Source organism: Empidonax traillii, unplaced genomic scaffold (assembly GCF_003031625.1).
Source record: "Empidonax traillii isolate 1590-97213 ecotype Southwest subspecies unplaced genomic scaffold, ASM303162v1 scaffold135:size1941959, whole genome shotgun sequence".
Lineage (NCBI taxonomy): Eukaryota > Metazoa > Chordata > Aves > Passeriformes > Tyrannidae > Empidonax > Empidonax traillii.
Window position 1 is genome coordinate 1,074,768 of NW_020955328.1, and position 27,142 is coordinate 1,101,909.

Below are 27,142 nucleotides of genomic sequence, written 5' to 3' on the forward strand. Positions count from 1 at the left end.
CCTGAGCCCTGCTCCTGATGCCAGGAGCGCCGTGATGCCCACCATGCAGTCCAGGGGGATCAGAGCTTTAGTTGGATGGAGAAAGCTTTTAGGTCTTGGGTTTCATTTCGTTGTTTTTACTGTTGTTTTCCAAATTCCCTTCCAATCCATCTGCTCTCCTGACATCCTTTTTATGTTGTTTGGAAGATGGGGAAGCAGTTGCATTGTGAGTGTGGTCAGGTCAAACTCCTCACTTTTATCTCTGCTCTCTGGTAGGTGATGGGCATTTGGGGAATAAAACACTAAGAACAGGGTTTAACCAGCCTTTGTTTGCTATTGTCCAGCTGGGCTCGAGACAGCAACAGAGATGGGAACAATAAACAGGGAGAGGAAGGAGAGATTTTAAACAGAACTGTTTCTTCCTATTCCTGTGTTCCTGGAACCTGACACATTTTGCATTTTAGTCCCAACTGTATTAGTAAAAATAACACACAAGCAAGGTGTGTTGAGTGCAGCTTGGCACAGTTAGGATTTTTTTTGGCTGTTGCTTAGTTTTTTATGCATTTGTCTCCATCTATGTGTGTTTGATGGGGGTGTCTGTGTGTTCTGAAGGTGCTGAAAAAGAAGTAATTACATTTAATGATTATCCTGCCTGATGTTGATGTATTTACCACATAATCCCCTGTGGTCCCTTGGGCAATGGGAATTATCCTGGGCTTTTGGGATCACTGTGCTGGAAGGAGCTTCAGAGCTGAGCTTCTTCCCTCCTCAGGCAGCCTCACCACGTGGCCTTTCCATAACCCCTGGAGTACTGACGAGGTAATGTTGGCTTTCCTTACCCTCTCTAGCACTGGGGAGAGCTTGTTTGACACTTTGCTTCTGTGATGGCCAGGATCTCACCAAATTTAGCACCTCAGTTTCTTCATGGCTGTTTCATACCCACTCTGCTCAGCTGCAGCTCTTTGGGAAGCTGCATCCCTTTGCTGCAAATCCGATCTGCAGGTCATGCAGCAAATGCCAGAGTGTTCTTGCCACTGGTTAAACCAGAGTTCAGTCTGGTGTGAAAGGTTTGCAGTTTGGTTTACTGATTTGATGTTACTTGTAAGGATGTCTGCGGAGGAATTCACTGTCTCAGGTCACTGCTGTGAATTTTTTCCCTTTAATTTTTATCATTTGGTCTTCTGTGTTCTTGTGGGCTGGTTTCTCAGTCCCTGCTCCAGCCCTGTTCTCTTCCCTGTGGCAGGTGACTGATTTACACAGTTCAGAAAATGAAGGAACCTGGCAGAGAGCAGTGTTGTTTGGCCAGTTTTGTTATACAAGGCAGCTTTAAGTCCTTTACATATTGCACTCTCCCACTTCAGCCCTTTACCATTCAATCTTTAGTCTCTTGTTTTGCTCCTCTGAGCACTCAGGAGCATCCCTGGGGATTGCAGTGTGAGTGGTCAGGGATTGCAGCTGCTGGCTCTTACCCCAGCTCACACTGAAAAGCCCAGGGCTCCTGTGTAATGATAAAGAGAATTTCCTCCCTGTCTTTGAGATCATAAATACCAAGTAAGTCATATTGTGCTGTCCCTTTCTCTCGTGTTTTTTTAAAATGGAATCTCCAAGTGATCTGCCAGTCAGATGCCCGTGGGCTCACGGGAGGTGCCTGTGCCAGGTTTGGGTCAGGCTGTGTGGGCACCGCGCCTGTGCCATCCTGTGCTCCCGGGCACTGGGGAGGAGTTTTTGGGAGGCTTTTGGTGAGGCCAGGCTCTGAGGCAAGTGTGTTTGCCTTCCCCATCCTCTCTGGGCTTCGTACCCACCCTCCTCAGGGGGAGTTATCTTTGAAAATCTCCCCCTACTTCAGACAGGCTGTTTTTAATAGCTGCACTGCTCTTAATTTCCAAAGCCCGGGAGTAGCTCTCCTGTAGGAATAGAGCCTGGAAAACAAAGCAATCAAAGCAAAGCTGTCCTGCTCCCTGGGCATGTTTGGTTAGCAGAGTCTCGGGGGATGCTCCCCTGAGCTCTCCAAACTCAGTGTGAGGGGCTGGGAAGGAGCACCCACAGCATCTGCAGCCCCTCCGTGTGTGTGACACCCGTCCTGCTGAGGAGCAGGCAGCAATAACCCAACCTATTCCACCCAAATAAATGAGTCTGGGAATAAATCCCTTGTCATTCTGTCTTTATAAATATCTTTTACATTGAGGATGAGTGACAAGCAGTGGTTGAGTCACTGGAAGGGCATCTCTGATAGTGGCGGAGGAGCCTTTTTGGATGTGTTCTGTCCCCGGTTGTCATTGCAGCCGTACGTACCACGCTGCCCTTCGCTGGCTGCAGGCTGAGAAATGACAGTTGGTAGATTGAAGATGGAGATTGACCTCTGGATGCTGCTGGGAGCTTCCTTGATTGGGCCTGAATTGCTGGGAAGGGAGGAACGTTCACCTGTGAGGGAGGGGAAGGGGTGCAGGGGACCAGCCCACGGTGACCACGGCGGGTGGCACACGAGGCTCTGTGTCCTCGCCCTGGAGCACAGAGTCTGGATGGGCTTATTAGATTTTCAAATGTTATTTAGCTTGATTGCAGCCTTTTTACAAAAGGAGTTAAGACATGGATGTAAAAGATAGTAGAACTATAAATTGCAAGTCGGGTTCTTATGAAATCAGTAAATTATTCATTTAGCAGTTGTGTGTGTGCTAATTTCATGTTGCTATGGTACCTCGGGGGGCAGGAGGGAGCTCGGCCTGTGAGCCGTGGGGAGCACAGGAGTGTGTGGCACACACAGCCTGCAGCTGGATGACAAACTGCCCCTCTATCTGCTGTTGTCCAGGGAGAACCAGAGCAGGGCACTGAAAGAGGTGTTTCACACCAGGTATGCTGTTTGGAATCGGACCAAAAACCCACACGTTTCAGTCTCAAAATCTGTTTGTGTGTGCTTTGTCTTCGTGGCATCTCTGCCTGGTGTGTCCCTGGAGACAGACAAATCACAACATCTCAGTGCCAGCCTCAGGGCTGCCTCCCCCATCTAGTGCAAGGCCGGAACAAGATGATCTTTAAGGTACCTTCCAACCCAAACATTTCTGTGATTCCAGGATTCTGTGATTTCTGCTTAACTGGTCCTGCTTTGCTCTTGCTGGGGCCAGCGACAGCTACCTCTGCAAAAGAGATTTTCTTCCAACCCCCGTTTTCAGGAGGGAACATGGTTTTCTCTTGGGTTTGGGGGATAGAAAACCCCGTGTTCCTGCTGGTGTGTAGGTGTTTACTCACACTGCCTTATTACCCTCCTGTGCTGGGCAGTGCCAGGGCTGAATGGATGGATGCTCCAGTGTCAGATACAAATTTCAGCCTTTCAAGCACATTAAACTTGCAGGCAAACCAGCAGGACTGGTGGGGACTGTAGGGTGGTGACAGGACAGGAGCTGTTCTGGTGGTGGTTGTGCCCTTTGTTTTGTGTTCAGCAGTTGCCACAGGAGGGTTCTCCCATGCTCAGGGCATGGCTCTTCTCTCTGTTGGCTCTTTGCAGAGCTGCAAGGGGCTGTCCTCAGGCCTTTCTGTGTAACTCTGGCATCGTTGGGCACTTGCAGCCTCTCTCCTTGGGAATTTCCAAGGCCCTCAGACTGATGGTGCCAGTGACCAGTGTTGCTGTGCTGGGGCAGAGGGCTGGCACCAGGAATGGTGAGTGGCCTGACTGATCTGTGAGGATTGGGAGGGCAAAGTAAAACACTTTAAAATGTGGCCAAGACTCCATTTCATTGCAAACCCACTGTTTTTGGAAAGTGTGAGTCTTCCAAGCTGTCTTGGGTACAGCAGCCAGGCCAGACAGGGTTTATCCTGTGATCGTGTCTCAGCAGAAATACTGAGTGTTTCCCAGGAAAATGGGAGGAAGGAGAGCAAAGCCACCAGGGTCCTCCAGTCCAGGTCTGTTCAGTCAGAGAGTGAGGGCTCCAGGCTGGCATCCTCCTCCTCCCTGCTGCCTCCGTGCTCCCTACGAGTTCCAGGCAGCTCTAAACCACTGAGGCAGATCTGGGAGACTCTGGAACAAATGACCTGTAAGGCTGCACTTCCCAGAGGGAAACATCAACTCTTCCATGACAGTGGTGTCTGTTCTGCCATGCCTGGTTAATTGAGCCCACTGTGGATGTTTGGGAGCGTGGGGAGCTAATTTTCTCCCCCCAGAGACACCGAATGCAGGGGATCTGTGTGTGTATGGAAGTGTCTGTGGTCTTTTGCATTGGATAGTCCTCAGCCTTCCTGCTGGCCCACGTGCTAAGTGCTGCTGCACTCAGGTAAGGAGATAATGATCACATCATTAAGACACTACTAAAGCTGGCATTACTTGTTAGGTCAACATATCGATCTTGACATTACGCTGCAAGATTTTTTTTAGATAATGCCTGTCCATCCTGCCTCTTGCTCCAGGAGGAGGAAACAGGAGGGAGAGAGGCAATGCAAAACTAGAAGTGACTTGACACTGATCTTTCTCCCAAAATAAAAGCACTTTGCTCTTTAAAACATTTGTTGTGCTGCGGAGGCTCCTGCCTTTTTGCTGCTGATGGGATTACTGGCAGATTTCCTTTAAGTCAATAGAAATCCCAAGGGAGTTGCTGGGCTCTGGGTGGATAATTTGGTCATTCTAAAAAAAGACTCTCCTTTGCCCTTCTGTGTTTGGGTGCCCAGTGCCTTCCTGGAGGCTGAGCTGCCCTGCCCTGGGGTTTGGCTCCAGCTCCCCTTGACCATCCACCTGTCAGTTCACTCCCCAAATGACCCCTCTCTCTGTCACTGTACAGTTTTCCTTTGCAGCTGATGCACCTTTGCATTGTACCCATACTCTGAGTTTATTAGAAATCTTGGAAATGCCCCTCCTGTCTCAGTGCAGAAGAAAACACCTCTCACTTTTTCATGAATGCTTGTCTTGTTGTCTCTTCTTTATTGAAGCTGTCCAAGACAGTTTTTGTCATTTCACTGGGCTCTTTATATTGTGCTACTTAAAGGCAGCTTGTAAAAATAGCAGCAATTTTACTTTATATATATATGTGTGTGTGTGTGTATTTTCTATCACTGAAGCTTTATTTGGTATTTTAATCTGGGCTTACTGACTGCACTTTTAAGGACTTATAAATCAAAAGTGATAGTTCCAAAAATGCGTGATGTTTTTTAGTCCCTGACTTGCAGAGAACCAGTGCTGAGCTGGTTCACTATCCCTTTCTAAATATATTTCATTAAGAACGGTCCATATGGTGTGTTAGGGAGAAGGGGAGTGCAGAGCAGAACCTGTGTCTGCCAAAGAAAACTGTTTTGATCTAATGTTGAGCATAGTACAACTTTGGGGGGAAAAAAATAAACATTGTCAGATGGGTGCTGCCAAATTTCACAATTTATCAAGAGTTTCAGGCTGTTCAGTGATTTTTTTATTTTTTTTTTTCCCCTTCGGAATACTCCAGTTTCTGGAGTCTTGTGATTTACACAAGACTGTTCATTTTCGTTTTTGAAACATGTTGTAGCAAACAGCCTCAAAATACAGAACCAGGAAGCTGCAGTGTCAGCAGGTTAATGAATCCCTCGCTGTATCACACTGAAGATCTGGTGGATGTTGTAGTGCCTGTAGTGATTTGGAGAGGGCGAGTTGTGGAACGTCAGGGTCCCAGTGGAAGAGGATCCGGGAGAAGGGAACTCCTCAGGGTATTAGGGACGTTCTTTTATTTTCCAGGGTACGTCCATCTGACTTGTTCTCCCGTTTTCTTTGAGGGAAATAGTGTTTCTCTAGGTTTTGGTGATGGAGAGGAGCTGCAGGGGCTGCATCCTGATGGCCAGCAGCTTTGGGTCCTGGGACACAGCGTTGTGCAGAGCTCCTGATGAGGAGAGCTGTAAAATCTCACCTACATTGGGAGTTTATTGTAAAAGTGTTATGACATTACAAAATGACCCTTTATGGGAGTTAAGTGTTCAAAGTCAGGAACAAATAACGTTAAATACTTGTTTCCATTCCCCATATTCTCCTGACCTTAAGGTGCTGAGGGAGAGGAAACCCCAAGTCCTGCATGAGGGTCTGTGTTGGTTTTCCTTCTGTCCCTGATTTGTCACCTTCTGACCTGGAACAAGTCAGGGCTCCCTCTTTTCTCCTCCCTGCTTATTTTGATCCTATTTATTTTTACTTCTCATTAAGTTAACTTTGAATTTACTGCACTGAAGCAAGTTTTACAGGAAGAAAATGGGGAGGATTGCAGTAGAAAATGAGCAGAGTGTGAGGACAAGGAGGAGTCCCGAGGGCCCGTGTCCTCCAGCTGAACAGCAAGGTTAAAATCTGGTGGCTCCAGCCCACGGTGGATCTGGTTGCGAGATCAGCACTGTAACCTTACTTATGGGAGGGGATAAATCTGATTTCTAGTGCACTTACAACTGGGTTAGCAAAAGCACAAGCAAAACACTGTAGAGAACATTTGCCCCAACCTTGTCGGGTGGGACAGATCCTTCCACTTTCTCCCAAATCCGTTTCCCAGCTTGCAGCTGGCACTTGGAAGTGCCCAATTATAAATTTGTGAGTTTTTGCGTTGCTTGTTTCCAGGTTATTTTTCTTTCTTTCCTTTTCTTTCTCCATTTTTTTTTTCCCCCTTCGCCTATTTTAAGCCTTGGCTCCGAAATGAGCGTTCTGCTTCCCACAGTCCTTCATCACGCAATGTTTTCAGCAGACACTCAAGAATTAAACATGTACAATTTCCATAATACTGATTATCCCTGTTTAAGTGCTATTTTAGAGGGTATTAATTTCTGTTGCAGCAGCAGCCGCAGCACTCAGCACCACCAGCCCAGTTTTCCCTCTGTGCCTTAGGCTCGGGTTTGGCACGGGCTGGGATTTGGCTGGAATTTCTCGCCACTGTTTTTAGTGGGAAGGGAGGGAGGCAGAGCCATCCCAGCGAGGAGCTGGTGCTGGGCTGGAAGAAGGCTGCCTCCGTCACTTTAGATATTTTTTTGGGTTTTGTATGCAGAAACAAAGCACAATTAGAATACAGTTATATATCCTCATCGTTATTAAAGCTTGGATTAACATGACATAAAGTTTTGTCTGGGGAGCCTTTTGCTATGGCTCAGGGAGCATTTTTGTGTGACAGTAATAGGCTACAGTTAATATACTTGAATGATACCAGAATCTGTGTAATAAGACAGAACAAAGGGGGTTTATTTGAAGCTGAATTACAAAGGTGGAATTATCACTGTGAACAATCCACCGAGATCGCAGCTTAATTATTGTATCTGGCGCTATTTTGGTGTAATAATGTGGAGTCAGGGAAGCAAAAGTTAAAAAATATCTGTCTTCCATCCCAGAAGGACATCTTGTCAGTCAGGAGGGATTGATGTGGGGACCTGTCACCTCATTCTTAACACCCAAACCCTCTCTTTGCCCGTTTTTTGCCGTTTGTTTGATTTACCGAGCCTGTTTGCCGTGATTCAAGAGGCTCTTGTCGCGTTTCTAGGAGAGATTCATCACTGGGACATAATCCATTCAAATAGCTTTTGGGCAAGAAATAAAAAGTGTTTGAAGCCAAGAGGTTTCAAACAAACCGTTCAAAGGCAGCTGTTGGGCCCTGGGGAGGGGGAGGAGGGAGGGCAGGATTGTTCTTCGGGGCCTGGAGAGAAAAAGGAGTGAAAAGGTGGGAGCTTCCCTCGGCAATGGTTTGTGGGGAGGCAGGATCTGGGCACTGGGGAGTCTGGAGTAGACAGGAGAAAAGTCACACATCCCATGCATGTGTGCCTGTGCCCACCACGGGTCTGAGGCAGATGGAAGTGGCAGCTTTGGGAAACTTGGGGCCATTTTCATGTGTAAAGCACTGTTCAACCATCTTGCATTTGTTTGGACAGTTATCCCTCTGCCTGTGCCTCGAATCCCTGTTACACAGATAATAAGCGGGGGGGAGTAGGACTCTTCCTTTAATTTTCATTTATAAACTAAAGAAAATAACTTCTCTCTCACAGAAATCACTTTGATGGTGTCAGTAGTTGCTGGAGGTTGAATGACTTCAACCAAAAAAGAAAACCCCACAACAGAAAACCTTGTTTTTTCTGCAGGAGACTTTCAGAGAGCAGTAATGTGCTTCCAGGATCCCGGGTACGGTGATTACGTCTGTAATCCCTGTGCCGTCCAGGGGTAATTAAAAACTGCAGCTGAACCTTGGTTTCAGATGCCTGGGTGAGACTCCGTCAAGCTGATGAGATTTTGCGTTGTTGACACGCGTAAAACTCAATTTACCCACCGGTACCCGTCGTTCCTGGGCATTCAGTCCCCTCCAAACAGGATGGCACCGGGGCAGAGCGGGACCGGCACCCGAGTGCTCAGGGTGGGAGAGGAGCTGTGCCCAGCACGGCAGCACTGCTAATTGCTTTCTTTTTAATATTGTATTCAGCCTTAATAGCCTGCTCTCCTGGAGGATTGCCTTTCCCAGCATTTCTTACGGCACCTGCCCGGTGGAGAGTGGGAAGGGGTGGAGCTGCAGGGAATAGAATCGAGGGGGGACGTTCAAATCCCATCCTGGGAGCCTGTCTGAGGGCCCTGATTGAGCTCAGATGGGAGGGCCAGGCTGACACAGTGAGTGTCCCAAGGTCCTGAGTGATCAGAGTGGCAGTTCATGCCCCGTGCTCCTCACAGTGCAAAGGCAGGACCGTGGGTGCGGGGGCAGCGGTGCCGATTGCCGCCAGTTACTGTAAGGATGATTTCTGCCGTGAACAGCTTAAAAGACTCATTCCCTCAAGTGGCTTTGGGCTCCTGCGCTCTCATCACCACCAACCCGTGTATTTTAAGAGGTAAAGAAGAGTCCAAACCCCTGAACAACAGAAATCAGAGCAAGTGCTTCATGTAGGTTACTTCTCTCTTGAGCACACTGTAGTGCAGGTGATGCAGGGATGTGCAGGGGCTGTAAGCCCAGGGAAATCCCCATTCCCAGCTCTGGGTGTTCAGTGCCTGAGCAGAGCTCTCGTCTTTCCAAGCAGGTTGTGAAAGCGAAGTCAGGGACTGGTCTTCTCCTGCTTTTATCATTAATTTGTGGCAATGAGAGAATGGCTTTTGCCTCCCATGTGCTGGCACTGGGAGCTGCTGGAGCGGGCAGCGTGTCTGTGTGTGTGCAAGCCAACAATTTGGGACATTCTTGAGTCCAGCAACCTGCAACACCTGTCACAGCAAGAGTCATAAATTAAAATAATCCCTAAATGTAGAGAGGGAAACTGTGTTTGATTTGGAGTTGAGATACAAGGGGGGAGAGTTCTGTTTAGACCAAACAGCTCCTGGAAAAATATTCCTTAATATGCAAGTCAGTATATGAAAAGAACAATAAAAGGAAAAAGGATCCAGCAGGAAATAAAATGAAACTTTTTTCATTACAGTCAAAGGGGACTTAGATGAGTTTTCCTTTGCTAATAAACTGCAGTTTGATTCTGCAGCTGAGCCTTTAGCTGGCTGTGGCAATTGTTCATCCTTTTTTTTAAACTCTGGGCAATAAAAAAGCCCTTCATGCATCAGGAAGCCTTGTAATGCAATCCTTGTCTTATCTTCACACTTATTCAGCAGGTATTTACGAAAGGGCAGCAGGAAGCTCTTTAAACCCGATCCTGTTCCTTTGCTCAGGATGTCTCTTAATCAGATCTGTATCCTTGAGTCCAGCCTGCCCTGGGACTCTGCTGCAAAGGCATCTGTGAAAACACCCTGGCTTTCTTGTGAATAGAGTTCTTCTCAGTATCCTCGATAGCAGGGGAGGCTCTGAGCTGGATTTCACTGTATGGCTTTGGGGCACTCAATGAAAACTTACAGGTTATTCACAGAATCCCTGAATGGCCTGGGTTGGAAGGGACCCTTAAGGATCATCCAGTTCCACCCCTGCCATGGGCAGGGACACCTTCCACCAGCCCAGGGTGCTCCAAGCCCCGTCCAACCTGGCCTCGGACACTTCCAGGGATCCAGGGGCAGCCACAGCTTCTCTGGGCAACCTGTGCCAGGGCCTGCCCACCCTCACAGGGAAGGATTTTATTCCTATACCCCACCTAAAACTGCAGCAGAGCAAGGAGAGAGGCCAAGTCTGAACAGATGCTGTAATGAAATGAAGTGACAACGTCCCTCTTGCTGCAGCCTGAAAGGAGGACCTGTTTAAATTTGGCCTTTCAGGTGGTGGTATTGTTTAGAGCTGCTAAAACCCATCAGGAGAGGAAGCTGCCTCTCCCATGTCTGGGGCTGACACAGCATCAGCATTTCCAAAACCCCGCTCAGACCGGGCCTGCTGGGCAGCACCCCCGAAGTATTGTTTGGAAAAGAAAACAGATTGCAACTTTGCAGCGCTAATATGCAAACGAGCACCGTGAAGGGAGGAAGAATTATTCCTGCTGACGGCGGCTAATGTTCCGTGACAGTAAAATCACAGAGCGCCTCGCACCTGGCTGGCTGCAGTGCTGAGGGAGCGATGTTCCATGTTCCTGCCGTGCCCCCGAGGAGCAGAGGGCTCCTCTCCCTCCCCACGGCCCCCCCCGGGCATTTACCCGCACGGGGAGACGTGGCCTGAGAGCCCCTACAGGGGGGCAGTGAAGGAGCTGAGCTCCCCTGAGCTGCAGTGTTGTCACTCCTGCGATGTTCAATACACTCAAACTCCAGTTGAGTGATGTGCTCCCAAAGAGCAGAAGTTTTCCTGCCTTTCAGCATCGGGAGCTTAAACCTATAAAGCCCAACAGCTCCCATGAACAGCCTGAGGTTCTGGTGTGTGCATTTAAAAAGTCCTTTGTGTGGGTTTGCCTTGGGTTTTTGTCTGGTGGTGGCTCCCTCAGGCAGGCAGTGAGGGGACAGGGCTGGAGCGGGACGATGGGGCTCCAGTTCTTCATTCGGTTGTGGATCCCACGAGACAACATTGGTCCAAAGTTTGGAGAAAAGGATGCAGGATATGTGCATGTGCACAGGTACAGGGGGATGGGGGACTCAAATAAGCAGATGGAGAAGGCTGAGTGTGGGAGGTGGATCTCCTGATCTGGCAGGGAATGGAAGGCAGAGTTCCAGGGTGGTGCTTAGCTCTGGGGCCACACACGGGTCACTAAAATGCCTGTAACTCAATTTCCCTTCTAGTCCCACCCTCTTCCTTGTCTGTTAGATGGGTAAAACACAAGGATGTTTTGAGGCAGGGTGAATTAAATGTTTGTAAGGGAGTCTGGATGCTTTCCAGCAGATGTTTGGAACTGGATTCTGTTCTTGCCTCTCTGGCAGAGGGTGGCAGCGGGAGCTCCTTGATTTAACCCCAGTTTCAGATTGAATGACTGGTTTTAGCTGGTGTGGCACATCTGTTTGTAGCCAGGTCAGTGATACAGAATGGGTCATTGTGGCAGCCCTTGCTTTGCTTATGACATGTGTCATCTGTGTCACCATCCAGAGCTATTTCAGGCACATGGGAGGCCGTGGATAGTGGCGTTCTGTCCCCAGCAACACCGAGGCCATGAGCCTTTGGGCAGTGCCACGTCTCTGCCCATTCTCAGCAAGATTGCTCCTCTGCAGTGAAATCTGAAGTTTGTTGGTGCAGTTCCCCACGGGCACAGGGCTGTAACAGCATCTGGCGAGTTGTTCTCAGCCCCTTCCTTGGGGTTTGTGTGTTGTAGGGACCTCATGGAGCCGAGCCTCAGGTTCTGGCTGCAGGGTGTGTGCCCCCTGTACCCTCTTCCCCGGGGATCTGAGAGCACTGAAGTGCAGCTGGAGGTTCATCAGCTGCAGCACAACCTGGGAGAAGGGCTGGAGGACCGGGGATGTGTCTCTGGCTCCTGTGTGCTCTCCGAGCCGTGGCCTCGCGTCGGCTCCTCTGCCTCTCTCACTCCATTTCAGAAATGCAGCACTGGAACCTATTTTCCCGTCAAGCTGAGGAGACCCAGGGGACAGCTGCCCGAGCGCCGGCAGGCACAGATTGTTCTGGGCAATTAGAGCTGGCTGAGGGACCTGATTGCAGAGATCACCCCGGCCCGGGGCTCGCTCTGCTCTGCTCTGCTCTGCCCTGGCGAGGCACAGCGAGCAACGCATGCCCTGCAGCAGGGACAGGGGAGCTCCCGAGGCCTGCTGGGCTCTCTGTGTCACTGTTGCCTTCCTTGATTCCCAGAGTGAAAGGCAGCCCTGCAGCACCTGCTGCTGGAGGTAACTGGGGGATGAGGGAGAGCTCGTCGGGAGAGGAGCTGCTCGTGCCCGGAGGAGTGAGGAGCTGCCTCCCAGAGGGGTTTGGTCCGTGTCCTGTTTTCTTGTAGGGACCCCAGTGCCTCTCCCTGGTTCTGGTCCTGGCTGTGTGGGTGTATTAGCTGGGCAGAAACGTCCCTGGGATTTTATCTAGTGCCAGCCACTCTGCTGTAGAAAGTCGTTACCTAATGGCCTGCCCTCTTTCCCCTTCTCTTCTCATCCCCTTCTCTGCTGCAGGTCCTGCAGTGTCACAGCAGCTCCTGATGCTGAAGAAAGAACTGTCTTTATGTTTCTGAGTTGTTCATTTGCTGGTTGGGGTTTGGTTTGGTATTTTTTTGCAAGAACCTTGTCTTCCTGTTGGTGGTGTTGGGTCGTGTCCTGGAAATCTGGTGGGGACAAGGGAAGGTCTCAGCCGAGACAGCAGGTGAAGGAACGTTCCTAGAGTCCTCACGTGGTTTATAACTTGATGTGAACATGGCAGAGCTTTGCTTTCATCAATACTTCATATTACTAATGCCAGAGGAGGAATTAATGAGAAGTCATCCATGGAGTCATGTTTAATTTGTCCTGCTGTGGAAAACTGGTTTTTCTGGAGAGCATTAGTCAGTCTTACATCCCCCTTGGTAGAGTAAGTGTTGAGTAACATGTTGGTGTTTTGCAGGAGCATTTTGAAGTCCAGCAGTAGCCACAGAGCTTTTTGGCAAGTGTTGGGGATGCTCTTTGCCATGTCACGGCTGGTGAGCGAGCCCTGAGATTAATGTGATTGAATGACTGTTTTAATTTCAGCCCTGATGGAGCAAAATTAGTTACAATGATATGTGTGTGTTGAATAAAATTGTAGTTTTATTAGCTATAATTGCTGAAGAAGACTTTTTAAAGCCTTGACTGCTGGGGGGAAAAATTGCTAGCACTGGAATTTGTGCTTGCACAGTATGGCATTGATTGTTATCACGGTGCATGGTGTGTCAGCCCGCAGTTAGGGAGTCATCACCAGGGCACACGGGGAACTGCTCAGCCAGGGAGCCCTCCCTGTGCCTCCAGCCCCCCTGGGAGCACGACCCAAATCATGCCTGGTCCGCAGAGAAGGTGAATCCCTCAGCAGGCAGTGGGAGCCAGGGCTACCTCACGGGGCTGGAGTAGTGATTCCAACCTGGAGGACCCCCCTTGGCTCCCTGGAGCGTTGGCCAGGGTGGGATGAGCGTGGTGGGGTGGTGGAACGGGGAGCAGCCGTGCTCTGGGTTGGGGTCCCGTGGTCTGGTGTGCTGGGACACGGTGCTGAAGGCACCTGGGTGATGCTCAGGGGTGCTTGGGGGGTGCCTTTGGGCAGGGGACAGAGCCGTGCGGGGAGGAGGGGGGTGGGCACGACAAAAAAGAGGGGAAGAGCTCCAAGTGTTTGTTTCTTTGTTTAATTCTGTTGTAATCAAGCCCAGAGGCCTGGTGTAGGAGAGCCATTTCAAACTGTCTGGCGTGCAATAGGCATTTGTCTTAATTTATGTGGGGGGAGGTTGTAAATCTGCCAGAGCGCGTTGCCAGCGCTTAGATTTCACATGCGCATTTAAAATAACAGCACCTGACAGTTTACTAGCAGCTGAGAGGTTTTTCTGCTTCAGAAAGCAAAATATTGGAGGAGTTGTGCAGTGTGGATAAATAATTTGAGGAATTAGACCAGAATATCCAACACAGTTTTCTTGGGAGGCCAGAAGAAGTGATAGACCTGTAAAGTTCACCAGTTGAGGACCGAGGGAGTAGAGGCACAGCCCACCTGTGTGGGCTCTCATGTCATCCTTTGGTGATTCCTTCCCTCCCTGGGCTCAGCTGGAATTGCCCCTCTGTTCCATTGCACGTGTCATTCCATTTCTCTGCCCTAATTCTTCTTTACATTGGAGGGACAGAGAACATAGTGCCAGATCTGCTTGGGAGCGTTGGAAATGCCCTCCATCCTGGGGGGACACTCGGGTAGAGTGCAGGAACATCTTGGCCTGTTCTGGATGTGTCAGAAACTCGGGGTTTGGATCGGGAAGAACCTCCCTGGGCTGGGTGAGGAGTGTGAGGCATAAAGACTGCTGTGTGTCCACTCGGTGTAGTTATGGTGGTTTCACTGGGGAGGTTTTCCTCCTTGGTTCAGGTGGGAAGAGCACAATGTGGTGATGTGGAATGGTGTGGCAGTGTGAGCAGCCATGGACTGTGCTGGGTCTGATCAGCTCCTGCTGCCCCCTGGAACAGAGGAGCTGAAAATCCCAAAGAGGAAAGTGGGACCTATGACTGGAGAGTACTGTGTGTTCCTGTGCTGGGCTAGATCACTTGCATTAAATTCAGAACCTTTCTGAGCACAATTAATAGTCATTTTATTTAGGTCACCCTGGTTTTGTTGCTTTAAATGTATGCCTCCATTAAAGTGGAAGAAAATCAAATACATTTATCTCCGTGGAGCCTTTTGTGAACTGGTTGGGCATATTTTAAATAAGCCTGAGAACTGTTAGGATTATTAAAGCCTTTGGCTCCTCCAGGTTTTTTTTCTATCTCCTATTCTCCCCTGTTCCTCCTTCCAGGCAGTGAGTAATGAAGTGGTAGAGCCCTTCCTTTTCTCAGAGCCCCAAGTGGATTGCAAAAAAAGAGAAGTTAAATAAACTGAAGCCCATTAGTTGGGCTTTATGTAAGAAACTGGGTCTGCACTGGCTGTATATGTGGGCTGTGCTGGGACAGGGGAGTCTGTGGGGCTGAAGTGTCCATTTGTAACCGGTGCCTGCTGGAAAGGCTTTGTTTTCTTCTTCATTTAATTTACCACAAGTGCTAAAAGACTGTTCATTTTGTAACACACTCTCGCTTCATGCCCAGAATTAGTCCAGATCGAGCAGCTCCTTTAAGCCCCCGGATCAAGCCATACTACATCTCAAAGGGATTGAGGTTTTGGGTTGGCAGCTGGTTTCTGAGTGTGCTGGGTGGAGGTGGCTCAGCCTCCCTCACCTGTACTGAGGAATCCAGGGCGTTGCTGGGGGCTGGTTTTGCTGTGCCCTGGGGACGGGCTGACTGAGGGTCCGGCTGGCAGCACGTGGTGGGTGAAGGCCAAGCTTTGCAGGCGGCAGTTCTGCCTTCCAGTCTTGCTTCTGTCCCTGGAAAAACCTTCCTTTCCTTCTGTAAGCAAGAAGTGAGCTGTGTGTTTTAAGCTGACACCCAGAAAACTTTTGCAGCTGAGCGTCTTTAAGATTCCGGGCGAGCGAGGGAGCGTCGGGTTGGAGGAGGGGGTTAACTTGGACAGCCTCAGCTCCTGAATGCACTTGAGTTTCGGCTGTGGGTTGTTTTTCTTCCCTTCCCCTGAAACAGGGATCAATTTGCTTACTACAGGGTTTACTGCCGGTTACCTTGACTGTGTCCCTTATTTCTCCTTGATGAAAACTTGAACAAGCCGCTTGTGTTTGCTTCACAGAGAACCGTGAGAAATGGGCTGTGTGTGTGAGGCAGCGTGGTTTGCTCATTCTATTCAGCCCTTTGTATATTCAGATTCTTCTAGTTGGAGTTCTTGCTGTTCTGCCAGATTTCCATACCATTGATGGGTTTTCTGCATTAATAAGTTTCTTCCCCCCCCCCCCCACTCCCCCCCATCCCCTCGCCACCTTTTTGAGACTGGTGAAAAGTTTTTCTAAGCACGCTGCCCTCTCCATATTGATTTTCTTCTCCTGCTTGTCTAACCAGCTCTTAGATGTTTTATTTTGCAAAGCGTTAATAGAATTTTCCTTTTGCTGCTGCACTTTATCTATTCAGGAGGTTTCAAGAAGTCTCATTGTGTCACCGGACTATGGAGGAAAGGGGCTATTCTTCTGCCACAATGGCTGCCCTAAAAAATAACGCAGGGTGGGGTAAGCTCAGAAAGGGCAGAGACGGAGATAAAATGTTCTGACCTTAGGAAAGAGAAAAGATAACCAATTAGACATTGTTGAAAGGGCACCAGCTGGCTCAAAGAACACCCCACTGATTATTTTTTCTTCAAGGCATACACGGGCCACGTCTGAACTCGGCTGCAGAGCCGCTTCCCCCGTGCAGGTTTCATCTGCGGGCTGACAGGGCTGACCCTTTTGCAGGGGGCTGCTGCCTGGTGCTGATCCCAGGAGTAGGTGCCGGTGCCGGAGGGGTGAAGCGCCTGCTGCGGGATTCCTGCGCTCCTCGGGGTCCCAGCCAGCAGGCTGGAAACCTCCCGGATTAGCCCATGCAGCCTGCTTGTTCCTGCTGATGGGGATTTATTTGCATAAAAACCATCTCTGCCAAGATCATCATTCCAGCGAAGCAGGGGCCTTGGTACACACGGCACGGAGTGGTGTTTGCCCAGAGGACGTGTGTCCGTGGGGAGGACGTGTGTCCGTGGGGAGGACGCGTTGTGTTCGACTGGTGGGGGAGATGGGAATGGAACTGCAGCTCACAGTGTGACCGGGAGCTGCACCCAGAGCCCCTCACCCCTCAGTGCTCAGTCCTGGTGCCAGGGCCAGTCCCTCCTCTGCCCTGGCAGCCCTTGGAGGAGCAGGATGTGGCTGCACAAGAGGTTCAAATCGTGCTGCTGCTGCTGCTGCTGCTGAGCCCAAGGGGTTGGGAGACCTTGGGCTGAGACACAGCCATGCTGGAGTGAGGGCACATCGCAGGGAGTGGTGCCTCATCTGACAAATATATTCCCCCTAACACCAACACAGCAGCCTTTTTGAAGTCCCCAGTAATGTCCTCACGGGAGGAGGTGTCATTTTGGCAGGACATCCCTTTCAGTGTGGGTCCAGCCTGAAGAGCCTGCACGCGGCAGCGGCGTCTTGGTCGGGGCACATGGGACCTCCCTTGGCTGCTGGGTCTCTGCTCCTGGTTATCCAGCAGCTCTCTGGGCTCTGGGGTGGGATTTGAGGCAGAAAAGTTCCACGGGCAGAGTCCCAGGTTAAGCCTTTTGCAGCAGTGATGGAGTGGGGACAGGGCTGGCTGGCACACGCTGGGTCCAGGAGCTGCGATGCCCTGGGAAACAACAGCGGGTGCAACGTGGAATTTTGGGTTCCAGTGAGGCCAAGACCTGTGAGAATGAAAAATAAAGATTGCTGAGCAAATGTAACCGTGGAGCAGAGATAAGCAGCGGTGGCAGGGTGAAGGGCAGCACAGTGCTTATCTCCCTCCTGGGATTGCTCATCCTGGTGAGTTTTCCTCGTCGGAGGGCAGACAGACAGAGGGACAGGCGGCTCCGCGTTTAATGCGCTTTGGATTTCTCAGTGCGTCAGCGTCTTTAGGTCTCAGTCATGATGGGGATCTGGAGATCTGCTGTTCTGCACCCCCTCAGTCCATCACTAATACTTTTTGAAAGCCATTCTGACTGAAAAGTTAAGAACAAGTTAACCAGAGACAGGTTTTCAAATGAATTTTAGGCATCACGTGAGGTTTTGCTGTGCCGTATCTTTTCCTTGTTTTCTGGAAAATACTTCTGTCCTGTAGTTAAGAGAAGTTCAGACTTTCTTTTTATCACCTTCCCAAACTCTCTCTGCCCAGCCAAGGCTGAGATGTAGTTCTGCACAGTTGTAGGCTGAATGTTTGTCCCCTGCCTAAGAGGACAGTTGGGGGGACAGGTGAACCCTTTGGTGGCACTGTGTGAGGTGAGGAGAGTGTGTAACTGCATTGTAATTCCCTTAGCTAAAGTAAATGATTTATAGAAAGCCAGAATGTAAACACAAGTAAGTGCATAAAAATTACTGGTGGGGAAAAAAAAATCAACCCCAAACAAGCGAATTAAAAACTCCCAAACCCATCCCCCAGGCGAGTAGTAGAGTCTTGTAAAGGATAAAATCTTTTCCTTAAAGATCTTCTCCCTTCCTGCAACACCTTCTGCAGTTCAGTGGTTACAGGTTTTCATCAGCCTTGAGTTTACAACAGGGAATTGCAGGTCTGTGATTTCTTCTCAGAGCTTGCCCAGGACGTGTCTAGTGGTGTGTGGGACCCACCTGCCCCCACCGCTGTGGCCTCAGAGCAACAGCTCAAAGTGTGATAATGCTGGGAAATCAACCCCAGCACAACATCCTCCTGCAATAAGTGTAAAATTTTAGGTGTGGCTGCACAGATTAAATGGAGGTGGAATAAATCATGCAAATCCTAATGAAAGTTGAAAGCAATTTGGTTGCACTTCAATACGTTTCATCAGTCATCTCTCTTCTGAAGTGGAAATGCCGAGCCTGATGCGAATTAAACTTTCTCCCTCCTCCCTCTCCGCTCTTTCCTCCAGCTTTTCAAAAGCCCTTTTGAAAACCTCTGAATACCTTCCTTGGCTGACCAGCTTTTACCCTGCCCATACCTCTTTCTAAGCTCCTAACTCTTAGCCAAGACAGTGACTCTATTCTGGAGAAGTCATGGGCTTGATTTGTATCCACAGTTCCTCTCTTGGCCCTTCCTTATCTCCCTGCAAAAGGGAAATGAGGCATGGCCGGGGTTTGGTGCGAGGTGGAAGAACTGCTTTGATATTTGGCTTTTTAGGGTGAACACTTTTAGTGTTCTTTTTTCTGCTTTAGGATCAGATGTCAGCCAGGATAGGGGGGTGAAAGCAACAGGTTTCCAAAAGGAGGAGCTGAGTGGCTGAAGTCAAGATCTGCTCCATCCTCCCGGTGTGTGCCGTGTGTTCCAACCATCAGCACTGTGTTAAAGCACAAATCTCCCCTCTTTGTCTTGCAGGTGGAGGACGCCATGCTAATGTTTGACAAGACGACCAACAGGCATAGAGGTAAGAGAGAACTGGAGCTCAGACCTCACAGTGTGTGGCAGCTTCTGCATGGGGAGCACAGCCAAAAACCAGTGTCAGCATGGTGATTTGGGGGCTAAATCCATGGTGCTACATTCCTCTGTCCTGGAGGCTGCAGGGGAAGGGCTGTTGGCATGGAATGCCCCATGCACGTGGATTCTCTTGTTAGAAATGACTTTTCTGGTCGGTCTAATGATTTCTCTTTGGGAGGACCTTTGTTGGGCTCCCTGGAGAGAGTAAAGCCCGTGGAGCTGGTTGTGCTGAGGCTGCTGGGAAGCAGCGGGTTTGTACTGAGATGGCTGGCATTAGTTAAGCTGGGCATAAGGCCAGTTAAGCTGAAACACCAGGAAATTAAGGTGCTAACCCCCTCCACTGAGATCTCAGGCGTGCTGGAGTCCTGAAGCTGAGTGAGGAGTGCTTGTCCTCCAGTGGTGTAGCTCAGAACAAGCAGGATCTCCAGGAATTTCCCTCCACATATTTCACGAGAGAGATGAGGTTTCATCATCGCTTGTACAGCTCTGTGAAAACGAGCTGAGGGTTATTTTCACTGTTATGGCCATTCCTTTCAGTGGAAATAAATGGCTCTGCTCTGTCTCTCGGGGAGCTGTCGGCGTTCCCGCTGCAGCAGCCGCCGAGCTCCCGGCAGCCAGCGCTGGCAGCACTGCATCCCCCTGGGAGCAGGGAACGTGCCTGGGCTCTCACAGCGGCACCAGGAGCTGCTCTGGGGACAGGCTCCAAGACCCTGTTCCCCCCTGTCTGGTGGAGGTTGCTCCCCCTCTTTGGTGTGGTGTGTTTGGCTCCTGCCCCCGGCGCTGATGGCAGTGCCAGCTCTGCCCTTGGCCCCTCACACCCCGGCCTCTTTGGGGGGCTCTGGGCTGATCTGCTGGCTGTCTGAGGCTGCTCCGAGTGGTCTGGGGAGGCTGCCAGAGGGTGGGAAGGCCAGGGTGGGAGCCCTGGGAGGGGGAGATGGGGCAGCCCAGGGAGCTGCCTCACCTTCACGTCGGCACAGAGTCAGCAGGCCTGACCTCCCGGCGCTGTCTGAGCTCCTCACTGCTCTGAGATTTACTTAACAAGAAACTCAGTGTGTGTGGATGGCTGAGTGAGTCAGGCAAGGCTCTGGGATAGCATTCCCTCCCTCCCAGGCGCTGATCCCTCTCTGAAGAAAGGGATTGTAATACCCTGGAAAATGCAGCAACAGCAAGCAAAAGGCTTGGGAAGATAAGCTCTTTCGAGCCAGGGAAGGTGTGTGAACAGCCAGTGCCCATCTGTGTGTAAAAGGGATCTGTTCAAAACTTCTATATAGTTTGGAAAGTTCAACCCATGACAACTTCCTTTTATATCCAGGGAATTTTCCACCCATCAGTGCAAACCCACCCTTAAACAGGCCGTAAATGCCCTTCTCCATCAGGATCTTGGCACCTTGTTTGTTGCATTGAAAAGCTGTCTGATGTGGAGTTTTGATCTGGTGGGCTCTGGTCACAGCCAGGGACACGCTCAGCAGGTTTGGCCTGAGACAGACAGGCATAGTCTCCGTGTGCTGAAATGTCCCAAATGCTGCAGTTTGGTTCCCACCTGGCTGTGCCTGTTCCTGTTCCAGCCCAGCGGGCTCACTGGAGTTCCCTTGAACCCCCTGAGCAGGCTCCAGTGCTGGGGTGAGCAGGACACCCTGCAGGGACATTAAAGCAGAGCAGTGGGGTGTGAGTCCCTCCTGTGCTTCCTGTAAGCAGGATGTTTGTCTCTCCCCCCTGCTCAAGGTGACCCTGCAGTGTCCCCCGGCAGTGGCTCTGCTGCCGTAAGCACTTCCCAGGCGGGAGGGCACCGGGAATGTTGGTGTCTGTGCTCTGCTGGTGCTGAGCTCTGCTCTGACAGCCCTGCTTCAGCGTTCCTGTGCTCGGAGGGGAGGCTGGAGCGGTGTGCCAGGGACCCTGTGATCAGCTGTGAACCTGGGTAATGAGCCCCAGAGGACAGATTCCTCTTCCAAAAGCACCTTTTCACTGACGTACCTGGAGGAGAGGTCAGTAACTGCTGAAGCTGAGGGCTGCAGGTGTGGGGGGCACCTTACTTGCCATGAAACCTTTTGGTTTTTCCACAAAGGGCTTTTTCCCCCACTGTGTGTTGAAAATGAGAGGCAACATCATATTTTTTTCCCCCCAGAAATTCTGTGAACTGATTTTGTTGGTTAATTGTTTTTATAGGCTGTTTTTCCTACATGAAAGCCATGACATTTGGATCCACGCTGGTATCCTAGTGTAAGAGAGAGATGCGTGAGAACTAAGAGGGGGGGAACTAAATAACCCAAAGGACCAAAAGCAGGCTCCAAAATGCTGTTGGGTGGAGGTGATGTGACCCACACCCCACTGTGCTCCACCAGACTGACTCCACACCTGGGTCTGTCCCGCTTCCTTGAGCCCCCCTCCCCACTCCTGGCAAAGAAAGGAGTTCTCTGGCACCCAGGAATCTCAGCTCTGTTTGGGAGGCTGTATCCCAGGGCTTACCCATTGCTGGTTGAAGGACAGTGCTGTTTATCTGCTGGGATTAGCCAGAATTCCTCTGAGTGGGTGAAGCCTGGATGGTGCCGAGGGGCAGAAGGGTCTGAGCTCGGAGTCTTTACTGCCAAGTACAGGGGGAAGGAAGAATCAAGTGTAAAAGGCAGAGTAAGAGTCCTCTTGATCTTCACACTTGAATTTCTCCAGCCTTTTGTGGTGTTTTTTCCTGCTCTGTACAGGTAGCTACGGCTAATCAGGCTAATGAACTGGCTCAGGGCTGTTGTGATGAAGCGAGTTCTGCCGCCTCCATCTTCGATAAAATCACCCCAGATTTTACAAATTGTGACGTTCTGATTGTGTTGGAAGCGCTTTTAAAATGCTGTACTGTGCACAACAGTGTTAATGGCAATTCTTAAAACCACTTGTGGGTTGCAATCTGTATCTTCAAATTAGCCACGGGAAGGAGAAATGGCAGATAAAATATCCGCTGTGGTTCGCTGCTGTTAGTCCATGCCTGGAATAATCATCCCGGGCATGGGAAGGGATTAAAATTCACTGCTAGAAGGTGAGAGTGATTTCCTTGCAAGCAAATTGAGAAGGTTTGTTGACATAATTCTGGCACGTGTGTGTTGCTCCTGTTGTGTGTTTGGGGAGTGTAACTTGCCTGCACGCGCAGGACCAGCCTTGCTTGGTGGAAATGCAGGGACTGAACCAGGCAGAGGAACGGGGATTTTCAGAACTGCTCACCCTTGCTTGAAAACCCTACCCAAAATAAAATTCCATGCCTTGGGTGGAGCACTTCAGCTCTAGGATGGACTGGATGGTCTTTTCCAACCTTGACGAGTCTGTGATTCTGTAATCTCGAAAATGCCTTCAGGCTGGCCAGTGCTGTGCCTCTTTTTTATGTCTGTTCCTGGATGTTCTCGAAGGAAAATAAGAAAACAAGGAATAAAAGAGCTATTGTGTTTCATACCGGTCTGTTCAGCCATATTAAAGGCAGGTGCAAAATCTTGGAGTATTTAACTGAAGGGGTGGTTAATTTTCAGAGTATTGTAGGCAAAGCAGTGCTTGGAACCACTGGGATATCTCCTTCCAAGGGTTCTCCTGGCTTGGCCACTGAGCTGGGAGAGTGGGAATGCAAAGAACCAGCACTTGGAAGACAAGTATCCCTGGGTCAGTTTAGTAAAGATGCCATTTCTTCTTGGAAAGAAAGTGCTGATGATCCTCTCCTTCTGTACCCTGTACTGTACTTCTGCAGTTCTCTGAAAACCGCACACAAAAGTTCTCCCAGCATTCTGGCAGATCACTTTCATCACTTTCTTCACTGCCTAAAATTTCATAGAGCTGAAAATTACTGGTCAATCTTGAAAGGATTCAGTAATTGGAAAGGGAAAAAAAAAAAAAAAAGAGAGAGGGTGGTGTTATTTTGTTACCCTTGCAAAGTGCAGATAAAATCTGGAGTTCAGCATTAGTTATTGATCTCGGAGGGTGGAGGGAGCCTGGCAGGATGATGATGTCCTTCTGAGTTCATTCTGGAGGGGAACTCCAGGGAGCATATCAATGTGCCGGGTGCCCTTGGGCCTGGCGGGCTGGCTGATCCCCACGGCACAGCTGGGGGGTTGTTTCCAGCAAAGCAGGAAAAATGATGGACACAGTGGGCTGCTTGTGGAGGAGGAGGGAGGAAAGGAGGGTTAGATCACAGGCTATGAGCTTGGGGGGGGTGAAGGAGTGGGCTCAGCCCTTCCAGGCTGTTTGTTCTATGGAAAGGAGAAGAGAGTGGAGTGGAGTGTCCTCTGATAAATGTGTTCAGCATCTGTCCTTCCTCCCCTTTCTGCCACTGTTAAGCACAGAATGCTTTGGGTTGGAAGGGACTTTAAAGGTAATCATGTTCCAAGCCCCTGTCATGGGCAGGGACACCTTCCATAGACCAGATTGCTTGGAGCTCCATCCAGCCTGACTTTTGAACACGTTAATAACGGCCTGGGGCAGCCACAGCTTCTCCAGGCAACCTGTGCCAGGGCCTCACCCACAGGGGAGAATTTCTTCCCAATATCCCATCTAACACTGCCCTCTGGCAATGGGAAGCCATTCCCCCTTGGCCAGAGTCCCTCTCCAGCTCTCTTGGAGCCCCTTTAGGCACCGGGAGGGGCTTTGTTCCACATCTCAGTGGGATGCTCTCCGTCCCAGCCCTGGCTGCTGCCTGCCAGCATCTGCTTGTTGGTGTGTGCCTGCAGCCATCAGCCACTCCAGAAGCTGTCCAGGACCTGCATCACCACAGCCCCACGTCTTAGGCTTGCAGAAAGCCCAAGATTTCGAGTGATTGAATCCCCCAAGCTGTAATTGCTGGTATTGAGTGTAATACTATATGTTTTTCAAAGCTGTCCAGCCCCCAGAGTTATTTTCATATCAATTAACCCTCTTGCACAGCTCGGGATGGCAGCAGAGAGAGGAGGGAAGTGACAGCGTGTGATTTGGACTTCTTTAGTCTCAAAGCTAAAGAGAATTAAGGGATGGAGTGCTGTGTGCAGGGTACAGGCATCCCCCCATGTCAGGGGTTCAGGCATGTCCCGAGGCCGGCCGTGGATCGTGGATCGTGGCACGTGGATCGTGGCAGAGCTTTGGGGTTACTTGGGTTTTTGCAGTTGTTTCCCCGTGCCAGCGAGGAGGGTACCCTGGGCAGGGCTGGGTGGCACCTCTGTGTGTCCAAGGGCTGGACAGTGAGTGAGCATCCCTTTGGCTCTCCAACCAGCCCCTTTCAGGGGGTGCCCACCATGTAGGACACCAGGAGGCTGCTGGGCACACCCTCCTGTGGCACTGCAGACACGTGGAGGAGATCGGTGTGCCCAGGGCTGTGGTTTGATCTGAATCCACAGAGCTCTGGCTGAAAGTTTTGTGCCCCCCATCCCACCAAAACCAGGAGCACAAGGGCTCTCCCGTCCTTCCCACCGGCTCCACTCTGGAGGAGGAAGGTGAGGGTCGAGCTTCGTGTCTGTGCCACGTCCATCCAGCAGATTTCAGTGCATGAAAGTAATTGTCCAGGTGGAAGCAGTTGGCATAATGGTTGTGTTGATTGGAAGAGACAACAGTGATGCTGTTAGTGAGATATCGGCTGTGCCTCGGCAAAGGAGGCGGCTTTTCTGAGGAGAAAAAAATAGCCTTTTGTGTTTTGTCCAGCTGCCAAAACCTCCGTTCTGGAGCTGATCTCTGAAGTTATAATTGACATTTTTATAGATGAGATATAAATATAATTAAGTAGCTGCAATTATTTGTTTATCGCCATCTCCCTCAAGCCAGGCAAGGTCACGTGCGTTTAAAAAATACATCCCCAGGCAGTTTGGAGTCAAGAGTAGTTAAAATATATAGAAATAATTGCCTAATTTGGTCATTTTGAGCGTCGCTTTCCTTGGCAGCAGCCTGGTGATAGCACTGAACATCGTTAGAAGAGCTCAGAGGGAGCCTTCCCCCTGCTCACAGAGTTGTGCTTTTAGGAGGATGGGGCTGAGGGAGAGCTGCTCCGGCAGGTTTGACCCGTAGATTTTGGGGAAAGCGTCGGCAGACACGGTGATGATATTTTCTTTAGAGCATAAAGTGCTTTAAGGGCTTTGGATGGAAAATGTGACATAAGCTATAAATGGAGGCAGTGTTATTGTTATTGCTTTCCGAGATGAGACGGGCTTTTATTCCCCTGTCAGCTGTATCACTTCATAAATGGGACTCCAGAGAGTGCGGTTGTTTTGCGGGAAGCGCTGGCTCCACACCGTTCCCTCACCGTGAAATTCCTCCCAGGGCCCGGGCTTGGCAGCGAGGAGAGATTTAACCCTTGGTGACAGAGCCGAGGAGTGTTTATTTTCTCCAGAGTACTGGGGGGAGCAGTAGCTGCACAAAAGAGGTTTAGAGCGACTTTTTTAAACAAATATTTGCTTCTAAACTTCACGTGAGGGCTGCAGAGATTCATTAGTTAATGTTATTTCCCGTTTACAGACCTATCAGTGAACAGCATCAGTCACACCTGTCTGTTTGGATTGCAGCGATGACATGTGCCACGTTAATATTTTATATGTGTGTGTTTTTAATATTACATCCCTGCTTATAAATATTCATGTCTTAAACACATTAATGGCTGCAGCGCTGCGGAGAAACGTTGACATCTCTGCTCCGTGTCACCAGTTCTCCTCCATTCCATCCTGATGGAACCAAGGGGAGGGTTGGGATCACTGTGGCTGATGAGCTGGAGCGTGGGAAGAGCTGCTTTTGGGGCTGGGTGGCCACTTCCCAGCGTTTTCCCATTTGGCACCAGTTTTTCCCCCTTGGGCTGTCTCTGGGCGATGGGGACGGGGTGACAGCCATTCTGGGGGTGCCATGCCCGTGGCCCCAGGCTCTCCCAGCTCCCTGCTGCTCCCTGCCCCGCTGTTAATAAACACAAAACAAAAAGGAAAAGCTGCCGGTTCTTGGATCCATCTCCCTTGTCTTTTAATTTCCTGGCGGGCGCTGTCGCTGCTGTGCGGGGCACCTGAGTGTCAAAACAAGCTGGCCAGGCCGGTGTGAGCCCCCTGTCCCAGCGGGCTCCGGGCTGCAAGAGCAAATCAGGCTCCTGGCCACGCTTTTGCAGGCGATTATGGAACGTCTCGGGTGGTTACAGTCATTCTGCCCCCGGCCTCACGCTGGATAATGCCACCTGAGGCTGGGAATAATTGCCCGGCTCTGGACTGTCTGTCAGACCTTATTGCTTAATTTTGTACCCCTAATGAAAATTGCATCCAGAGAGCGAGAGATGGAGGGAGCAGCTGCCCTGGATGGGATGCACCCAAGGAAGAGATGTCTGTGAATGCTTTCTCTGAAGAAGGGGAGAGGCTCAGCTTGCAGCAGCACTCAGGAGAGGGCTTGGCATTTTTGCTTTCCTGTTTTACAAACAAATCCAATAATAATACTAATTAGGGGAAAAAAAAAATTCCTTCAACCTCCAGTAAAGGCTGCAAACACAGCAATTAGTTTGGAATCTCTAGTTACACAGACTTTACATGAAATATCAACTTAAAAGTACATTGCAAAGGACAGTCTGTTTGTAAACTCGTTTGTATCTTGTCTTCATCGCCAACAGGTGTAAAGAAATCACTTAATTCCCTGTGTCGAGAGGGAGAGCCCTGAACAGCCAGACCTTTCTGCCCTGGATTTATCCAGCCTCCCTTCAATTAGTCCTGGTACAGGTTGTAACAAGAGGAGATGTTGACTGTAGGGCTCAGTCCCGGGCATTTTCTGTGGCACCTGTACACAGGGGGTATTAAATAGCTTTTCAAATACTGGTTGAGCATTCTGGGGCACAGTGAAGGATGATTTTGCAGATCACAGATATCCCGTGCCTTGGGTGGGAAAGCAGAGACACAGAGATGGAAGAGGGCAGTGCTGGTCTCACAGGTGTCTGTGTGGCATCCAGGGCAGGACCATGAGCAGGAATGGGGCATTTCCTTCCTGTGGAACTGCAGTTAATGGTCTCTGTCTTAAAAAGAAAAATCTTCCCATTCACTTAGTCCTGAAGAGCATCAATAACAATGCAGTTAAACCACAGCCGTACTGGAGAGGGCAGGGGAGATCAGCAGAGCCACTCTGATCACTGCGAGGTTCTTTAGAAACATAAGGGGAGGGAGAGTGTGCAAATATTTAAGGATGTTTTTTAAATGATGATCATAGTTCTGTTACACTTGCAGAAGTGGGGGGGGTGTGAGCTCTGCTGGGATGAGCTCGTGTTAGAGACACCACGTCTGCCTGGCTGAAGCTGCGCTGAGGAGAGTGAGGTCA

At 50.1% G+C, this 27,142-nt stretch overlaps 1 protein-coding gene across 12 annotated transcripts in view; it reads left to right on the plus strand.

The window, feature by feature from the left end:
- The window catches only part of MSI2 (musashi RNA binding protein 2), a 219,493-nt gene that overhangs the window by 113,263 nt on the left and 79,088 nt on the right, over positions 1-27,142 (plus strand). For all 12 annotated transcript variants that reach the window (XR_003571231.1, XR_003571233.1, XR_003571234.1 and 9 more), the window contains exon 7: positions 18,797-18,845. Coding sequence is in view for 8 of the 12 variants with exons in the window: in XM_027883871.1 (XP_027739672.1) it covers positions 18,797-18,845 (49 nt within the window). In the remaining 4 variants the exon portion in view is untranslated. The remainder of the gene's footprint in view (positions 1-18,796; positions 18,846-27,142) is intronic.